Source organism: Chroicocephalus ridibundus, chromosome 9, assembly GCF_963924245.1.
Source record: "Chroicocephalus ridibundus chromosome 9, bChrRid1.1, whole genome shotgun sequence".
Lineage (NCBI taxonomy): Eukaryota > Metazoa > Chordata > Aves > Charadriiformes > Laridae > Chroicocephalus > Chroicocephalus ridibundus.
Window position 1 is genome coordinate 40,928,496 of NC_086292.1, and position 21,084 is coordinate 40,949,579.

The following is a 21,084-nucleotide window of genomic DNA, read 5'->3' on the forward strand; positions in this document are numbered from 1 at the left end:
CCTCCATCATAATCACCTTTATAATGAAGCAGTTCAGCACTGATTTAAGTTGCACCAGTACTGATGGTCATTTTTCCTTTGTGCTAATGAAGCAAGGAAGCAACTGCGAAAAAATGATAATTTGTGCTCCTTAAAAATATAATGCTTCATCCCAGGCACAAATAAAAGCAAGATACGAGTTGTGGAGACAAAAATACACTTCATTTCAGAGCACGTACTGCTATGGATATCTGATACTGCTTGTATCAGATGTATGAAAAGGCGTGTTGGTACAAAAAACAATAGGAAATGCATTCCTCTGCAGCCTTATCAAAACGAATGGCAAATAAAGGCCTAAAAGCAGAGCTCTGCTGAATCTTGCTGCAGAAGTTACCAAAGCACCGGCTGTCTTTGAGGATAGCACTTCATAGCAGAAATTTGCAGAGGCACAGCTGCTCAGGTGTCCTGCTGGAAGCGGGACACTACTCGGGGTATAAAGCACTAGCCTCATAAATTAACAGCAAGTTACAAAACGGTCCTGTTTCCTTTTTACTCTGTTGCTCTCTCCCAAAAGGCCCCAATTTACATTCACTGAGCAGTCATTTGTAGCTGCTTTAAGGCATTACCATGTCCCAGCAACTTGCTGCGGAGCCAAGAAGAACTGGCAGACCTGAATAGGGGCCTCAGCCATTACAGTTCAGCCCGGCTTGCTGGTTGCAGTCAGACATGTCATTTCATCTGCAGCTCACCCCGGCTAACGCACTGCAGCTGGTTCAGATTTGCCAACAGAGCTACATGTGTAGTTACACTCTGACCCAGTTTCATCAGAATGCTTTGAGTTAAAAAGAGTGAATATGGTTAAGGACCAACTGCAAGCAGATCTGTAAGGGCAGTGACCTCTTTGTTCCTGTAGCAGCAGAACACACAGCTGCTGCATTTTTCAAAACACAGGAGTTACCCAAGTTCCCCAGCACCAAGAGAATCCATGCATTCTAAAAGCTTTCCATTCCTTCCAGTAGGCCTCCAGTTTTCTTCCTGCTCACACCTAAATACAGTTTTAAGTTGCAATTTGAACTACTGAAGCAGAATTTATATGATGACTTAATATCGAAAACAAAATATGCAAACTAGTGACCAAAGACTTACATAAGATGTTCTCTCAACTCACTTGACAAGTCGTCCAATATCTACTTATGTTCCAGCCTATTCCTGTTAAACAGCTTTTTATTTTTGTTTCATGGGTAGACTTATTTTAGGTTAAAAAAAATCAAGAACTTGTATTAGACACTCCTGGCAGAAACTTTACAAAAAGATGGAACGAGTTACAGAATTCTTTTCTTCACTTCTAATTCTAAGTAGTCAGCAAGTTTAAGTCCTTCAGTACAAGAATTAAAATACAAATAAAGTTTGGACCCTCAAGAAAGCTACATGCCCTGTACAGTGTAAATCCCTGATTTAAGATGGGACAAAGACCGTGAAAGAATCACACTGAGGGGAAAAGAGAGCCACAGGTATGAGAGAAAGCGCAATCTCAGAAGTGGCAGATGGACAGAAAAGAGAGAGCTCAGGTCTTAGGAAGGGACATCAGCAACTTTCCCAACTAATCTGAGCCAGAATATGATACTAGCAATGTTACATCATTATACAGCCCAGGAACACTTGGTAGAGACAAAGCCCCCAGTGTACACCGCTAACTACAGCTGTCTGCTCTCGTACTCAAGGTTACACGAGGAACAAGGGAACATTTCACTACAACCTCTTCACTCTTACTAGGCGAGAACAAAGACACACAGATTCTATACTGGTATCAAGAAGATCACTGATAATAAGGATTCATCTTTCTATGCTTGTCTGCATACACTATTAATAGATGTTACTTTGAAACTGTAATTACTACTTGTAGCCACGCTCAACCTTTGCCAAGTACGGATTACTAGAATCAAAGATTAACTGCTGTAAAACACGGTACCTCAGAAACTCTCATTCACCTCATCAATGTATCAAATCACTTGCAGCGACCACTTAAAGTCTACAAACAAAAACCGGAAGTATAAGCAAGTTTTTCTTATTTAATTTCCAAACTTTAAGTATAGTCACTATACCAAATAAAGGAGCAATTCCATGAAGTTCACTACTCTACTGAAGATTAATCCTAAAAAAAAAAAGTAATGTTACAGGTACAATTTATTAACTAGGAGGAGCAATCATATTTTGTTTACCTGGGATTTCAAAGAGGCAGAGTATATAGAAAAGGAGTTTCATGAAAGTGTTGGAATTCCAGAAAGCTGCCACAGAGAGCTACTGGCTTTCACTACCTGATCGTGGGGTTTTGGGGGGGGAATGACCACTACTTTATGCTGGAGCACCTGGTAACTGCTGCAGCACCCAAAATGCTCCCATAGCGCTACTAAACGCAGCACTCTGTATAAAGTCTCCAAGAATCTTCCTCCTATTTATCCTGTATTTCAATTTGAGTCTAAAGCAGCAAAATACAACTCAAGATACCGAGGATTATAATCTTTAGTACATTTAAGCACATACTTCTTAGTATGTGCTTAAGGACTTCTTAGTTGTTCAAGACCAACACTGCAGCACCACTAGAATTAGGCCCTTGTATATGACCATATCCAAGTTTTGTGAAATTCAAAGGAACACCATTTTTTCCTCTGACTTAAAATTTAATAACCTCTTATTTATTTCTTATTGCCCAGTAGCACAATACATTTGTAGGCAAACCCAGTTAATCCAGGAAACTCCAGCCCAAAGAAGTACGTAGATACTTTCAGAAGCAGCACTACTAGCGTGTTCTAAGTTTCTGTCTCTTCAGCGATGAGCATCAGGAAATCTAAGCTGACAAAGCTGCACTTTTGGAGAGGTCAACCTGAATGCAATGAAAAAAAAGAACAACCACCCACACACACCACAAAAGTCACTTCTTGGGTTCACGAGAAAAAACAGCAAATAACCCTTGGAGCTGGACACACTTATTTACAGCAAGACACAACACGGACCTTCAACAAAGATAACTAGTTAAACATTAAAAGCAGAGAGGGCAACATAGTGACTACAGTTGTGCCTGTACAAAGCAAAGACAATTTCTGAGTGAATTATAGACCAAGATAAGTGAACATGAGAAAAGAGCACATCAAGTGTTTCTGGAAGCTGTTTTTGTCCTGGTGTCTCTGTGAGAGTCGTGGTGAGAGAAGTCCAAGAGGCGTAACTGAGGAACCCAGAGAGGACACTGGCCAGCCGCCCCACTGGGCATACCGTCCTACCCAGAGCACTGCATGTCCATACACAAGCCAGAGGAGAGGCCAAAGCATTTTGCTCCCAAAATGTGAGGTTGTACTTACTCGGTTTAGCCTACCCAGATCAACCACGATTTAAGAGGCAGGCAGGCTCAGCAGGTCCATTTTTGGAAGGTGGCTGTCTCTATAACAAAGCTGCCACAGAAACCTTACACGAAGTTACACTTGTGATAGAACATGCAACTACTAATAAAAGAGTACACTTTTAGGTCGTGCTTGCTCTGGCGTCTCTGCTCAAGAGGAATAAAGATTCAGGCGTTACACCCATTAGAAAAAAAATCAAACCATCTCAGTAATTACTTGTCAGCAGTCTGCTACGTCAACTAACACAAACCACAGTTTCCATCATGTGTAGCTGAACCAGTGTAGAGGTGCATTCGTTGCAAATACTACTTGAGGAGCCCTTTTCTTTCCTCAAGAGTTTGTGCTATCCCATAGCTGTACTTTGGCATTAAGGTGCCTAAGCCAACGACTGCAGGAATCCTCAAGTTGCTCTCCAGATTTCTATACAGACCTATAAATTTAGGGCTTACTTGAAAACTGTCATATTAGAAATGTCTTCTTTTAAAATGCTCTATAAAAATACAAGAAAGCTACTCTGAAACAGACAAGACAAGGCTACATACCGCTTTCTTTGGCATCATATATTGGTTGGCCATTTCAGAAGTCAGAGGTTGTGTAAAATTAGAATCAGGCTATTCTAAAATTCTCTACATTCCCAGACCAACATTTAAGGGATGCAGGAGGATGGCAACTCCAGAAACTATCTTTGATGCTATATTTTAAAAAAAGGTTTGGCTTTACAAACCGATAAAAATAATCTGTAAGGATTCAAACACTTACAAGATTACCCATATAATTACCGAAAGAATAGATATAGATTCAGTAATCGCTTCTTTTGAGCTTCAGTGAATAAGTAATCTTCTCTCAATACAGCATAAGTTTCACTTATTTTAAGCATATCAAATCCAGAAGAGATAAAAGCTGCTTTAACACGAGTTCCCAAAATAGACAGATTCTTGTTAACAAAACACCTGTTGCTGAGAACTGACAGTAAGCACAAAACACATTATAATTTGTTTTTGTAAACAGCACTATGTAGAATTTTAATTGGCTTATAATGCTACAGTTCTACATAGGCCTAATGCTAAGGGAGGTCCTGCTCTAATATCAGGGTTCCTAGCTGTTAATAAATAAAACCATCATCATCATTTCTGGCTAGGGCATCTTGAATTCAACTTAACTTCCAAGAACATTGTGATTATCATGCATGATGTGTTGCTCTATTTAGAATTATGCACTATGTCTAATTTAAGTGTTCAAAATTATACAATACCCTTACTGTGGTTTGATGGGGAACTCAACCTAAAGCTAAAGCCTGACCAAACAAAGAGGGTATTTGGGGACACGTTTTGGGGAGAAGAGGTATAAGTATGATGTTCCCTGTGGCAAAGCTGCATTCCTCATCTTTTGCAATGCACTTAAATTTAGCCAAGGGACTCAAAGGTGCTACTTTGTTTTAACCCTAGGGTTTTTTGTTGGCTTTTTTTTTTCCTTAATTATTATTTCAGTCACTGAGGAAGACAGCTTACATGTTCTCAAACAAGTTACTGGATGTCTAAATATTAAAATCTATCACCCAGTATAAAGCATAGGAAAATATTATACAGCTGATCAGCAGCCAGCATGAGCAACTGATATTTATCCATCACTTAGTATACTGTCAACTTTCACTGAAGATATGAATATACCAACTCACCAGTCACAATATGAAGTTTTGCATCTTTCCTTAGTTTCCTCTTAACTGTCACCTAACACTTTGCAATGTCTCAGGCAGTGTAAACGTCCACGTGAAACAAACAGACAGGTACCCCATATATATTTATATGCAACCACTGCAACCTTTTCATGATACATGTAATTTGGGGCTGTAGACACTTCTGCCATAGTGTTGCTGGGCCAGGAACTGATCTACTTTGAAGACTTCATTCTTCAGAAGCCTGAATTGGTTCCTGTATCTGGTTTATGGTGCAGCTCTATGCCAAAACAGTCAAGGTCAACAGTGCTCTGCAACAACAAAGTGGAACTACCCAGTCAGTATCAGAACTGAACTCTAAGCCTCAGTCACAGGAAAAATGCAAGCTGCACACATCACCAAGAGGTCAGAGCGCAAATTAAGTATGAGTTGCCTTGTGTCAGCCTTAACTACCCGAGATACTGTCAGATTAATAGATAAGGGGCTAAGGAATGATCAGAAATTCAGACAGTGTAAGGCACCTTCCTTTCTGAAGGTTTCCAAAACTACACCACTTGCTCAGATGGAGAGGTCATTACACTGTTTAGGAAAAGCTTAAAAACTACTCGAAGAAACTTGATTGAGGACAACTGGCATTTTTCCCACTGCCATCATGGAACAGAAAGTAGGGTTTTTTATATTTCTTTCCTAAGCCCATACAGAACAGACTGCACGTATTTCAGTGTCTCAGCTGACGAGAAAGCCAGGGCTGACAGTTTTCGAGTATAAGGCTGCATTGCAAACATTGTGCTTTAATCACCAGGACATCCTTTTTACCTAATACCCCAGGTACAACCCTGTAAACTGCCTTTCTGATAACTAAGTTGGCTATTCATTCTGTTTTCAGACAAGATCCAGCCATGCCAGCACGCATTTCTAGTACAATGTCTCCCCCACTTACTGTCCAGAACACTTAGATCAGCAAGTTAAGAGCACAATAGCCTAAAAATAGCATGGCTGGATGCCACCGTCTCCCCATTTATTACGATGGTACCTTTGTACAGAGTTCTTTCTACAATTCTACATAGAAAAATACAGCCATAAATGGCTTTAAGGGAGGGACTTGTATCCAAAAGGGCCAAGCTGTTTAGTGCCATGGGATTCCCCCTTTTTCCTCAAGCCACACAAACAGAAAATTGCATTTTTAACAATAACTCTTTAAGTACATCTGACTCCTCTTTTTATCCTCTTGCCATAGTACAAATCGACACATGACAGAGTAACAGCACTTTCTAGAGAAAAGAAAATTCATGATATAAAGGAGAAGCAAACTAACATAGAAAACCCAAGCCAGATCTCTCTTCAGTTATTTTGCTTGGCATATTAAAGCCTGTATCACACTTTAGAATGGATGAAGAGGGAACAAAATCTGCTCACAAGATATTGAGCCTCAATTGTCAGCAAGGTGTGGCTTTCTATCACAATGGTCTTCTCTTCCGTTCGCAAACACTGGCCAACGGGGCTTCTATCAGGAAACAATGGAAAAAGAGCACAATATATTCCATTTTAATATGGTATAAGGTCAGAAACAAGAGGGAGATCAGCAAGACCAATGCCCTTCAGCTTGGCCTAAAGATGGATTCACAGGCACCGCAGCCTCAGCTGCTGCATTATGCTAGGCTAATTCCACAAGTACCACGTCCTTGCTACAGCTTGAAAAACAAAAGCTCAGTGCCCTAACCCTCCCTCCCAGAAATCTCTTGTCTCTCACCCCTTTTGTGAAGACAAAAAACCCTACAGTACTGTTGAGTAATATTTGTGTCCCTTACATTAGAAATCATTAATTTTAACCCATAACCCTGGGTTTCACAAGGAGACTTTCCCATTTTAACAACTAACTAGATGCTGCTTAAGTAAACCCAGCAACACACATTCTACACTGTATACGCCACCCTGTGCAAGTTCACCAGATAGAGCTAAGAGGCCATACAAAGAAGTTTCAATAAATTCTTCATCTCAGGCCTTGACAGTCTGAGAAATTAAGGTGTCAGAGCCGTGGCAAGGACAGAGGTATTCCTCAACACAACAGACTGATATTTAAAGCATTCTGATTGTGAAGGGGGGGATCTGAGGTAGAAGATAGAAGGATAAGTAGGTAGCAACTAATCAGGGATTTATTTATATACAGAATGACTAGGTATAAACTTAAGACCACGGGTCACAGTCACATTATGACTTTGCAGAATAACAAGCTAATTCTTGCAACAGGAGAGACCACAGTTAACAGTCAAAAGTTTCACAGACACCAAGTTAGCGAAAAGCAGGAGGGCAACACAATCAACTAAGTGACCAGAGTGTGAAATTAGTTTTTTTTGTTGTTGTTTTCCAAAAATTTTTTGAAAGCCAGTCAGTTACTCCACCGCTATGCATACAGTTTTAAATCACAATCAAAGCACTAAGTCAAGTTTGACTAGACTTATTAGGAAGGCAAAAAATTCATACACAGCTGACGGGCCAGTCCACAACAAATCCTCCTTGATCTCGGCACTAGTCTCAGCCCCTGCATGGTTTGTCACACTCAGCTGACAATTTGTTTGTTAGGTAACTAATAATACACTTACCCTGACCTAGAGTTACTAATGCCGCCTTCTTCCTCTCCCAGGATACTTTAAACAAACCCCATGAAAATAGGCTGATATTCAAAACAATCCTATTGAGCAATTCTAAAGTCTCTTCACTAAAAAATGATCCAGGTAAATCCTTCCATATTGCCCCGACTACTTTTTTTTTTCTTTTTTCAAGTTAGTAATCAAATGTTTTTGATATCGTAAAACACTACAATAGCTACTTTCAAGTTACTTTCCACCAGGACAGTACAATTTGTTTGATAACTAATTAATACCTACAAAATCACTTTATTCAAGGACTTAACACCAATATCCAACAGTACATCAGAGCAGCACGATAGCATAATCCCAACGTCAGAACTCTGGTGAAGTTCACTTAGAAAACTCTCCTGCATCAGCAACAAAAGCTACCTTGTAAGCTTCCTACCTGATTCTGAAGGAGCCAGGCAGGAAGAAAAATGTCCAAATGTTTCAGTTTAACACTCAAAACACAACCACTTCTTTTGCCCCTACCTTATAATGGTGCAAATTCCAATGCAAGGTCATTCTGTTGCACAAAAAAACCCAAAACATTCTGCTACATAACTTTACATTCAATTAAGGCCTTGATTCTACATATGATTTTAGAAAAACTTCTTAAATTCATACAGGGGGTAGTAGAGAAACAATTTTATCCTTCTTTGCAGTCTCATATCTCCCCTGCCACCCCATCTCAAAAACAGTATGATCAACAACTCGTTAAAATACTTTCTTCTGACAATCTAACTCAAAGAGCGCCTTTTGTATAAAAAGGCATGAATAAGTCCAATTTAGGTACAGAAATTCTACATTTTTGCCTGCAGAATCAGTGGTTCTCTCTCTTGCCTCTCAGCTCCAAATATAATTTAAAACCTTAAGTGGAAAATATCTGCCTTCCCCATGCGATATTCTGCTTTCATCAGCCCAATTTTATTCAAAGGCACACACACGAAAACTGTCTAGCTTCCTGCCTTGTTCAAGCTAATGGTGAAAACTTCAGTCCTTTCATAAAAAAAAAAAAAAAAACAAAACACAAAACCTGCAACTCACATCCAGTGCAAAGCATTTAAACAAGCTGAAAGCACCTCACTTCTGTCCTAAGAATTACTGCTATTAAGTTCCCATTCCAATTTGATTATTAAGTTTATATTTGTTTCCCTAATCCTTCACATAGATAAAAACGCATTAGCATCATGAATCACAGGCCACACCAGCGCAGTGTTGTCTTAAACCCTGGGCTAGTTAAACTGTTCAGGTGGTTGCCAGAGCCTGCCAAGTCAGCCACACTGTTTATAGTTTAGTTCTCCAGATACAGGATTATTATGTTTCAGACTGACAAATACCGTATCCTGAAGGTCAAAGTCCTGTGATACAAATACATCCTGACAGGGCAGAATGGCTGAGCAGGGGTGGTCTTCAGCGTGGAGACAGTTTCGGCTTCTGCAAGACTGCTGAACCATTCAGTTAAAGGAAGAGCTGTGTGTTTAGTAAAACTGCTGCTTAAGAAGGAGCTATTTTTAGGAAATACTCAAATGCTATAGTACATTTGTCTAAGTAATACTCAAAAGATTGTCTTCAGTTGATCTAAATGGAGCAGAAGATGGATCAAGTTAGGATTTAACTCGGTTTATCTCTTAATGCATAATTTAATAACCAAAAAGTTACTTTTCAAATGAAAAAAAAAAAACTCAGTCTCTGTCAACAACTGGAGAATGAGCAAGAAAATACAACTTGACCAAGGAGAAATGATTTTTACACTGTCAAAGCTTTGTTTTTGCTAATCTCTATTTAGCTCAAAAGCCCTATAAACACAGTTGGAAGAAGGGATCTGTTAAAAATATATCACCCCACCCCTTCAATTAAGGGCTGAGAAGCTTATGACACATCTGAGACATCCAACAAGAACAGGGAAGAAGGACTTAATGTTCTTGATATTTCTAAAGGTAAAAAAAAAAGAAGGCAGATTTAAAAATCCCAAACGTTTCATGCCTCTCTTAAATGGATTTTGAAGCAAGAACAGATCCAAGCTATTTTTATTCCTTTGTAGGTCGTGTAATTAACTGCTTATTTTCACAAAACCTTATTACAGCGTAAACATCACTGGCCAGATCATCTGCCCCACCCAGACCGAGCTCCACACCATGGCAGGCCAACTATCTGTGAGGAGCCCTTGTACCTGCAGGAGAGGGATGTCCCTCAGTACCAGCCTCCCCTCAGTAGCAGGGCTGACACGATCAACAGCTCCAGAGCTCACCCCTTCACCGCCTCTTTCCTAGAAACCACAAACAAACTAGTTAACAGGCATAACCCCACATCTAAAACTACAGGCAGATGTCCCTTTTCGGATATAGCTGAAACTCTGTAAGATGACATTATTCCTCTCCCCCACTCCCTTCTGCCTTGGGCACACAGCAATTAGCAGAAATGATCACTAAACCACTTGGGAAATAGGGGGAAGAAGAGGAGGGGAAAGAGCCACTTGGGTTGGCTCGAGACCCTAATTTAAAATAATTTAAGCCAGCCTAGTTGATTTCGCATCCAGCACTCACACGACCCACTCTGCTGGAGGAGCAGCAAGAGGTCCCGGCACAGAGCAGAGGGCACTCAACGAGGAGGGATCTGAAGCCCACAAAGCCGTTTGTAGGATGGATGTCTGCCCTCCCTAAGGCTCTGGGCATGTTTGACAGAGATCATCCCATGGGAGGCCTGCAGCCTTCTCCAAGTAGTACTAAACAGAACCAGAGCACAGGGTTGCTATCCCAGCGCATGGTGGGCCACCCACTTCACGACACTGGGAATTACCACCAGCAGTCGGTGGACCAGAGAGCACAGATCCCCTTCGCCTCATAAACAGGGGAGATCAAATTTGGTCCTGCATTTTGTACACAGGTTTACAATCACTTAAGAATATCTTATTCACATCAGAGATGTATATTACATCCTGGCACAAGAAGCAGATGCATAAATCCCACAGCACACAACACATTCACAGTGTTTAAGATCTGCAGATGGAGCATGTGCAGGAGAAGGTTTTATGAACAAGAAGTGCTGGAACAACCAATCGTCACGCAGGGACAACACGGGTCCTGCCAACGACGGCTTTGAATGCAGGCAAGAAACATTTGCCGTAGCCTGAATACAGAAGTTGTACAGCTGTGCCAGCAAAGTGGTATGTTTATCCTTTAGGGCAGATTTGCTTTCTACAAACAGCCTGCATTAGAATTGTATACATGTGGTAAGAGAGTTGAGCATTTCACTTCTGTGTTGAATAAATCAGGAAAATTGGTCCCAGATAATACATCTTTCCCAACTAAGTTGTGGGGGGTAGAGGGGACCCAAGAAGAATGGCTACTCAGTCAATCAAGCAATATGAACCAAGTTGTCTCATGTATTCAGCTTTTTTCCTGTTTTAAGCAAAACCAGCTACTGGCTAAACATAGTATTTAACAGCACGCAAATAGTTAAGTTTGCTTCCTTTTGTTTAAGCAAGTCTAATACACATACTCATAATACAAGTTCATAGAAATTACAGTAGACTGTACTACTCTTCTTGCCCTAATCTAAGGCATCTGATCTAGCCACTCAGTCTAGGCCTAGCATCACTTGTAAATTAGGAAATGAATCAAAATCCAGGTATTTAAACACTTATACATCCCAGTCTTAAATATCTCCCCTGATACATAACATCCAGCCCACCTCTCTGCTAAAAGGCCATACATAGTCACTGCTCATTTTACAGTAGCATTTCCAGGGTTTAAATACAATCTAGAACACTAAAAAAAAACCCTATAAATAGATAAAAATAGATAGCAAGAGTGAATTAGTAATTCAGACCTATAAGCCACTGGAGCATGGCAAGACGCCAGCATGTCAAGACACTCTGACATACATAGAAGTAATCTGTACCCAGCATTTTGGGAGAAAACAAAATGGCTCAATGCAAAACTGAAAGAACGGGGTATACTTTAATAATCACATTTGTTTACATTCAGTAAAGATCTAAGCAATTGGTTTCCAACACCACTTGGAAGACTGTTTCTCAGTTTTCACACAACCATTCTTCTATCATCTTGACTAATCACACAAAACCTATCAAACTCCTTAGACTCAACAAGTATTAGGGCCATGAGTATTTCTTTCCAGTTCCCAGGAGCAGCTGTATATAGACACAAGTGCTTTTATAAAAAAAAAAAACAAGAAATATTTAGGGAAGTAAAAAAATTCCTGAAAGCATTATTCTGTACATGGCCTCATCTAACACATTTGTCAAAGATACAGAAAGGATGACCATTAAAAGAAAGTCTTCATTCGCGTTAGAAACCCCCTGCTTCCTGACTCAACACTTCCTGCTCTCCTCCCTCTCACCCTATCCCATGCCACCCATGGCAAATCATACTTTTCCTGTTCCTGAAGACCTTTCAGATGCAGAAACTGTCACTAAAAAGACCATATATGATAAACCTGGCACAGAAACTGGAAATAATCTTCCCTCAAAGAAAACACCTGCTATCCTCAGGCAATACTGGATTCAAAAGAGATTCTGACCAATTCTAAAGAAAAAATCACCACCTTTTTTTTTTGGGGGGGGGGGGGGGGGGGGGAAGAGGGGGCTGGAAGGGTAGTAGCTGCAACACAGGGCAATAACACATAATTTTCCTGCCTGTGTTTGTAATCAGAGCTCTGACAGACACAGATACTCTGCAAAACTAATTAAAAAAGAAGAGAAAAATGGTAATGCTTTCCATAATTTTTACATATCTTTGTTCTAAATGCTAAAGACCTGCGAGACATTCATCTCGTCAAGAACAAATATACAGACAACAGCACAGCAGTCTTCAGTGATACAACAAAAGGCAATTTAAGACAAATGACTTAGAGCAAATGCTATCACTGAATAATCCCACGGCAGCTGTCATAATTCGTTAGCCCAAATCTCATCAGAATCAGAGAAGTTAGAGTTAAAAACGAGCTCTCTTCCTGTAACATTGTGTAACTCCAAACCAGCAGCATTATCCTCGCTATTTTAGAATTAACATTTCTCTGTAAGATAAGGTGGAACGACTCAATCCTTCCATGCCAATAAAAAATTAAAAAATAAAAATAAAATAGAATAACCCGGTGCAAGCCAACAGATGACAAAAGAAACTCGGTCAAGTTTGAGCCTCTCAACACCTTATTTCCTGTCTAAAGAGCCCTTTTGTTCTGCTTCCCTGCATAAATGTTAATATTCTGCCATCATTAGAAAGCGAAACAATGAGAAAAAAAAGCCCCACGCACATGAACTCCGCTGCCCCGGAGGGCGAAATAACGCCACACCACGCGATTAGAACCGGAAAATTCCTACCAACAAAAATCTCCACAATTTTCTGTTTGCTTCACCCCAGATTAACTTCACTTGGAGCTGTACTTCGGCGCAACCTAGCCTGGACGCTCAGCCCCGCCTTCCCCGCCCCTATTGGCCCAGGCGAGGGAGCCCCGCCCCGCCAGCCAGGCTCCGCTCTCCGATTGGCGGAGCGGCGTATCCATTATTTAAAGAACTTTTTCCTTGCTAGCAGGTTAGGCTGGGCGGGTTAGAACACCCTGGGCAAGCTGGTTCTTAAAGGGACAGGACCCCGCTGCCGGCTGTGACAAACTACCCACCCCCGGCGACGCGTCGCCCCGAGGGAGCTCCGGCGACAGCCCCGGGATCACCGGTCCCGGGGGCAGAGGCACCCAGCCGGCCCAGCGCAGCGCTGGGGAGCCGGGCGGAAAGCAGCCGGCGGGCTGGGAACGCTTCCCCCGCCGCAGCTACGGGGGGGCGGCTCGTTGTGCTCCCGAGGAGCGGCTGGGGCCAGCCTGGGGAGCCGGGCACGCTGTAGAAATCAGTAGCCCCGGCTGAAAACCCACCGGGTTGCCAGTTCCAGAGACTCTTCTGCCCGCCTAAAGCGTGAGTCAGCAGGAGAGCAGCTCGGCAGGAAGCCACCCGCTCCGCCGCGCAGGGTGCCATGGCTGCGGCCAGAAACTTTTTGGGCTGATTCAGGCTTCGCCCCACCGAACACAGTTGCAAGAGACTTCACCTTCTGACCATCGACTGCATTTCCCACAAGCCCAGCTTCCCCTTCAGCTGCTGTTTAGATTAAAAGCCTTTCTTTTTCCTCTGTGCAAACGCTGATACAGTTCCCTACCCCTTCTATCGAGTGACAGAAGCCTGGTATCCAAGCCTGGAGCACGCAAGAGGAGTAAAAACAAAACAAGGCTTAATAACTATTTCACAACTGCAGATATGACACCTCATTTGAGAAAAACCTTGCTCCATTCCGAACACGCAGAGCCCCGGGACACAGCCAGGGTTCCCTCCTGCACCCACAAAGTATCATCGTAGCAACGCAAGACTCATCTGTTTAGGAAGGCTGCCTTATAGAAAACATCCTTCGTGTGTTTAATGTAAAATAACTAAAAATATTAATCTAGAGAAAGATATAGCACTTGTCAGCGTAAGCACATTTGGGTTGGGTTTTTTACTGTGCAGGGAAAAAAAAAGAAAAAAAGAGGAAAAACTCCTTGTTTCTGGTCCTTACCACCTTTCCTCTGGCCAGCGCTGGAGCAGCCCGCCTTCCCCTACGCCACAAAACAGGTATCTGTTTTAACTTTCCTAATGCAGATTAATTAAGTCAAAGACAGTTTAGCATACTGCTTTACTGCAAATACCACCCAACATCAGGAAAGTATTTACAGCTAAGTATTCCCTTGAGCTACAATACATACACCAAAAAAAGCACAAAAAACAAACACCTTCAGGAAGGACGTTTAATTCCCCTAAAACAATCAAATAGCACATTTTGTGTTACCTTGTATTTTAAAGCAATTTATCACACCACAAATCCAAATAGGACTGAAAAGCAGCAATTCTTACAGTTTTAAGTTAGTAAGTATGAAACACTAAAGGAACAGAATTAACAAGATTTACATAACTTCCCCTACAGAACCTAAAATACAAGCTGAAAGAACCAGACCTTAACCCTTGCACCCGAATTCAGTGCCCTGCAAGCATCAGTACTGCTGGAAGTCAACCGAGTCCCCCGAGGATAACTGTGAGGCCATACTTACATGACACTTTTTTTTTTTTACCAAATGTTATCTAAACAATCAAAACCGAGAACATAGTTCATGCAAATAAAACGTACCAGTAAAGTGCCCTCTAAGTATCTCAGTAACCAATCTTGGAAAGCTTCACTTTAGAGCACGTTAACTTTAGGCCCATAAGAACAACAGCAGAAGTCACAACTCTTATCAACCGAAGTGCCTAGTGCTAGAACAGGACATGAAGTCTAGCCACCTCACAACTGCAACAGCGATGAAAAATAATGTTTATCATCAAACATCCCACGCTTCAGCTTACACTTCGGTTATACAGGCGGCAGCAGCTCCTTATCTCTGCAAGGGAGAAGTTTCATCCCTTTTTCTCCCCACCTTTCCCCTCCCAGTCACACAGTCTGGCCCGCTCCCTGAGCCCAGCTCCGGTGCTCATCAGACCCTTCCATCTGCCCCTGAGTCACTGATCTGGCAGAAGTTTGGCCAGCTTCTGATAAGCAAGAGCACGGCCTACCCAGAGCATAAGGGCAACACCAAAGCAGATTCTCCTCCATCCAGCACTGTGACCTCCTAGATCTGCTTACCTCATCCCGTTCCAAAAAAACAACCAACCACCACACACCAAAAAAGACCACAAAACATAAAATTATCTTACTAAGAATGCCCCAAGAATAATTTGCCATCCTCACAGAAGATAAAAAAAAAAGTATCTGTGAAGCAGGGTATTGAAGCTAGGTTCACATTTGACCCTACCTCACTGGACTAGACATCATGGGTACGCACATCTGTATCTAGATGTTGGGAATTCAGACATAAAAAAAACCTGCAATTCAAGTTATTACCCCATGCTGAAGGAGACCTAGTGAAACTAAATGTTAAAAAGCCTAATTTATAACCTCCGTTTCTGCACATAAGCCACTTATTTTCCCTGTAAACACACACACATTGTAGAGAAGACGCAGAGGCACTATTTTAAGGTCTAGGCTCAAGTTATATCTTTGCTACTCTTACAATAACTGTAGCAATGCAGGAAAAACGAAAATAGCAGACTGCAGTGCAAGTACATTAAATGGGGAAGCTTTGACAGCAGCATAAAAAAGATTCAGTTTGCTGCCACTGAACTTTGCACGGAGGACAGTAACAAGAGAAAGCACCTGACTCTCATTTGACTATTGTAATCATGGAACAGCTAAAAGGCCATTTGTTCCGTAATCTTACACACACAGAAGACAGCAAGTTCGGAGGACTTGACAGCTCAAGAGATCAAGACCAGAGCCTTTCATCTTTAAGTCACCAGTTCAAACAGAGACCAGAATAGTAGCGATCAAAAGCTACATGTGATGGCTGTTCGGGGATTAGATGAAGAGATGGTTACTTGCTGCCCAGTTCCCAGAAGATCAGTGTGAATCACAAGAGCTTTCTTCACAATTTTGCACCTGTTTTTCAAAGTCTTGAATACATTATACCTCTTGGATTCTGTACACGTTAATAAGTAGCAAAGCAACTGAACTGCTACGTACACGTTCTGAACTTGCATTGTGGAAAAGGACTTTACCCTCTGGTTGTCAATTTTGTCAGCACTACAGCATGTACTGAACTTCTTATTTATTATTTTTAAACAATTATAGCTCTGTCTTTTAGCTTTTTTTATTATTAGAGACAGCTTTAAAAGCAATATTTAGCTTCCCATTCCTTTCTCACCCTCAGATGCTGCAATTCTGTTTCTAAACAACAGTTCTCGTAACCTTGCCGTGTAAGATATTTTTGCAAATATATCAATTTAAGAATTTAGGAATTTCAGAACTCTGGCATTTCAGAAATTATTTTGAGACATTAGTAATAATTTTTTAATCAAACCTAAACAACATAAAGTTCATGAGATCCATGTCTATGTAAGAAAAATAAAAAAATTCTCTGTGCGATGGAAGAAACATTCCTTTTTGTATTCTTATATGTTCTTCAATACATCCATGTGCAGTCTCTAGAAAGTCAATTAGCAATAGCTCCTTTCCAACCTGACTTTAGTTTTAGAAGCCTGTAAAAGTACCTGGAATTTCCAGGCAGGACAGGCAAGATGAAAACAAGTTCAGAATACATGTTGACTGAAGGTTCTGGAGTGCAGGTTCATTGTCCTGCTAAAAACTCCACTACGAAAAACGATCTTCTACACAACTCCAGCAATACATAGTTGCATAGTTCTTAGTAGCATATTACTTCCCAAGAACGAAGCTGCTGATGAAAAGCCAAAGTCCTAGAAACTTCAGTATCCTCAAGAATAACTAACAAGGCCCTCACATACAAAGAATTCAACTTGCTATTCCAGGAGTCTAGAGAGCGCAACATACCAGACTGATGAGATTTCAGTAATCTTGAAGAACTTTGTGATTTCTCTTGCTGTTTTCAATCCAAGATGTACTGCTGCACTGCAATAATCAAATCTGGAAACAACAAAAAGGTGCATGTGATAAATACTGGGTCTTCATCAGAGCAGACTGGTTAGTTGTCTGGACGGCAGTACAGATGCACCAGACAAACACATTCCCCTGGAAGTTTCAGCAGCTACCTCAGACCATCCAAAGCTTGGGTACTCAGGGAACGAAGTTAATCCACATGTTAAATCCCAACTGCTTCTTTCTACACAGAGAACAAGCCATTAACAGTCTTTTTTTTTTTATCCTCCCTCTTCCCCTTTTATCTCCTGGCCTATGAAGCTGCACATCCCTAACAGGTCCCAGTCACCCTCAGCAGTTGCCATGTTTGTTTGGCTTTGACTTTTTTTGTTGTTTTTGAGGGGTTTTTTGTTGTTTTATTTTGTTGTTGTTGTTTTTTAAACCAGGACATGGAATCATATCTTGTACGACTGTACCACTGAGGACTCCAGTGATAGATGGCCACATCACTCGCTTCAGTCAGAGTCCTTGAGAAAGGATCCAAACATTTAAAAAGACCTTTCCTTGACATCCGATATCTCGAGTGAAAGAAAAAAAGTACACTAGCTTGCACTGAATTCAGCATGCTCCAAGTTCATTTATATGTAATTTATAATACTCTTTATAGCTTAAATCAAGTATCTTGAATGCAAGTCATAGCCCAGTCAGTATTAAAAAAATAAAAATAATATGATTGCTGCATGGCTATTAGCTGCCAAGAAAATGGAGCCAGAAGTTTGTATACTTAAAATTCTCTCAGAAATCAGACTCATTAATATAGCTGTTACAAAAGGACACACTTTCACAGAAACAGGGATTACCTTTATCAGTTACCATGGCAACTTTTCAGTAGTTTGCGTTAATGCTACTCTCCTTCCGATAACTTGCCACTATCTCTTTTCAAGCTATTTGTATAAGGTTTCCAATGTGCCATCTGAGACCATAAAGTAAGAAGTTGAAATGCAAACTTACATTCTTAGATCACACTCTTACAAGTATATTATGTAACATACAATGTTGTTCATTTTTGCCATAAATTCATGATTAGTCAAGAAGAAAATTTATTTTAAACTGTTGTTATTTTAACATGATTCATAGTTTTGCAAGACAAAAAGTATTTGAAGAGGTATCCTATGAAATACATACAGAAGACAGTTTCTTCAGTAGTGAAGAATTTCTTCTCCTCTAACTGGAAACTAGTAAACCCAAGGAATTATGCCAGTGATATGTCATAGACCTTGATATTCAGTATCAAAAGGAACAAAAATCCTCCACAAAAATAACACACTGGTCTTTTGGCCTGAGCAAATATATGACAGATCAGAAAAGAGCCTGTCCCCTTGACCTAGGTTAGGTGATAATTAATATAAAAAGCAAGTGTGTAGGTACTTCAGCACTAGATAAACAAATCAGGCAGAATTCAAAAAGCAAAGCCATAAAAGTTAAAGGAGAGACAGGAAAGAGACTAAGGAAGGAATTGACATATTTGCTTCCTCAATTGTTGTGTTACCACCATCACCAGTTCAGAAGAGGATTAGCACTCTGTGCAAGAAATTATTTAAGATGACATCAGACAAACAAAATCATTTACTTGGAAGCAGGAGGAGGAAGAGAACAGTTTCTTCTTTATTTTTTTTTTCCCCATAAAGTTCATAGGGCAGCTTACCAAGCTGCAGCCTTCTCTCTTCAGTGTACACAGACAGTTTGGCAGAGTTAAGATGTGAGCACAGATCCTTAGAAGAATGAAAGAAACTCGGCACGCTCTTTACTCCCCGTAACTCTTATGCAATGACATTACAGGACAAGTCTGGACAAACATCCAGGGAATGGACTTCAGAACACAACGGTGCACTTTAAGTCAGTCCACGCAGGGGGAGAAGTAACTACCATCGGTTTTGCTGAATGCATCCACATTACATCAGCACATTTGGTGGACGCTTCTGTATTTCGTCGTTGTTGCCGTTGTTACTGGCAGTAAGATACTTAGTGCTTTTTATTTTTTAAGATTGCCCCATCCTAACATCCTGTGGAAACACGAGGGGATGCTTGCAGCCCTTATCTATCACTCCAGGCTGTTTGCAGAGGCTAGAAGGAGGTACGTTTGGTTAAATTTCGCAGGGTTCCTCGGTGAACAGAAGAACAACCACCACAAAGAACTTTTCGCAGAATAAAACGCAAGGGGATGACAGCCTATGCGGGCTGGAACCCTTGGTTTCATGGGAAGGCTGCCACAGCACAAACTGCATGTTGCTTCCTGAACGCTCCGTCTCCCAAACCAGCCCAAACCGCTGCCCTCCACTTACCCGAGGAGCAGAGACACACACCGACTGCCGCCGCCACCGCCGGCCCCGGCCCGGGCGAAGGCCCCGGCCCGGAGCCGGCGGGGAATCCCTCCCTCCTTCCCTCCCCCTGCCCGGGCACCGCCGCTCCTCCAAGTCCGACCCCCGCAGCAGCTGGCTGGGACCTCGCCGGCCCTGTCCCCCGCCTCTCCCAGCCAAACTAAAATAACTCTGGAGCCGGGGAGGGCGAGGGGAAGGGAAGGGCGGCGGGGGAGGGGGGGGGGGGGGGGCCGGGCTGGCGGCGCGCCGCGGGCCGGCAGAGGCTGCCTCTCCCCTTCCACCCAAGGACACGAGTACAAACACCTCTGCCCTGGGATGGCTCCTGCGCACGCAGCCAGGAGCTGCCCGGCGCGGGGGGAGCGGGGGGGGCGGAGAGGAAGGAGGAAGGAACGACCAAAAAAGGCAGAAAAAGAGCCCCGCGGCCCTGGGCCCGGCCCGGCCCCGCCGCCACCCCGCAGCCCCAGGCCCGCCGGCTGCGGGGCTCAGGGGGAGCGGTGCGGTGGGGAACCCTCCCCTCAGCGCCCCCGCCGCTCCCCGGGGGCGAGCGGGCGGCCACCGCCCCACCTGCCCCGCGGCGGAGAGAGGCCGCCGGCCCCCACTCAACCGCCCGCCGTCCCCCGGCCCGGCCGCGCTCCCCTCACCTGCCTCTGGGCCCGCCGCGTCCCGCCGCCGCCCGCCCGGCCCCGCCTGGCCCCGCTCGCTCCTCACCAAACTTTTTTTTCCCTTTCTCCGTGTTTCGTTGCCCTCAGAATGACGCGGGCGGGCGCTGATTGGCGGAGCCGGGGAAGGGCGGCCGCTAGCAAGAGGAGGCGGTGCTATGGCCCACGACTAATTATTACAAGGAGACGGCGGCGACGTGAACCACAATATGCTATTTAAAGGGACCGCGGCCCGTCTCGTGTTTATCCCCCTTACGAGTGACCTGAGGCAAGCGGAGGGGCGGGAGCTAGGCAGCGGCCGGGAAGCGAGCGGGCAGCGTCCGCCAGCACCGAGGCAGGCTGAGGGGGCGAGCCCTGAGGTGGGGCAGGAGGCCTGGGCGGCGCTGAGAGGGGGCTGCCCCCTTCAAGCTGGGGGCCGCGGTCTGCCGTGGCCGTTGGGGGGACAGACAGTGAGGAGGTGGCCCCCTCACACCCGCGCGGTCTCTCGGCACGTCGTCGTCCACATATCTCCCTCCCCACATAAATTAATTTTGCTGTAAAAATACAGTGTAGCTGCCCACTGCCTTCCCATCTGCCCGGGGTGGGGGGGCGGGGGGGGGGGGGGGCGTGTTTTAAATGTGTGAAGGGAAAGGTTTTCTGTCAGAGTGGGTTTCGCTTGGGTGGGCTCAGTGGAGGTCTGCTCATCGCCCCCTTGCTGGTCACCTGCTTTACTTCCTCTGTAAAAAGTCATCTGTGAATCGCGAATCTCTTGTTATCTACAACATATCACATGACTTGTTTCTGTTTTCTTTTCTTTCCCCCACTGTGGGGCTCCCAGGCAATACACCACAGCTTGTTTTTATACAGGTTTTCACATCCCACCCGCTATACACAGTTTCACCTAATGTCACAGGCAGCTGCAAACTATACCATGAAGGAA

At 43.1% G+C, this 21,084-nt stretch overlaps 1 protein-coding gene across 8 annotated transcripts in view; it reads right to left on the minus strand.

Moving 5' to 3' along the window:
• Positions 1-20,276, minus strand: part of ZFAND6 (zinc finger AN1-type containing 6) — a 38,289-nt gene extending 18,013 nt beyond the window's left edge. Inside the window, exons 1-2 of one of the 8 annotated variants that reach the window (XM_063345514.1) lie at positions 20,148-20,276; positions 17,084-17,176 (exon numbers count right to left, since the gene is read on the minus strand). Coding sequence is in view for 1 of the 8 variants with exons in the window: in XM_063345510.1 (XP_063201580.1) it covers positions 12,945-12,946 (2 nt within the window). In the remaining 7 variants the exon portion in view is untranslated. Of the gene's footprint in view, positions 1-12,944; positions 13,102-17,083; positions 17,177-19,470; positions 19,660-20,147 lie in introns of those variants that run through there. The other 7 variants (XM_063345512.1, XM_063345513.1, XM_063345518.1 and 4 more) reach the window with 7 other exon arrangements.
• Positions 20,277-21,084: the final 808 nt, after the last annotated feature.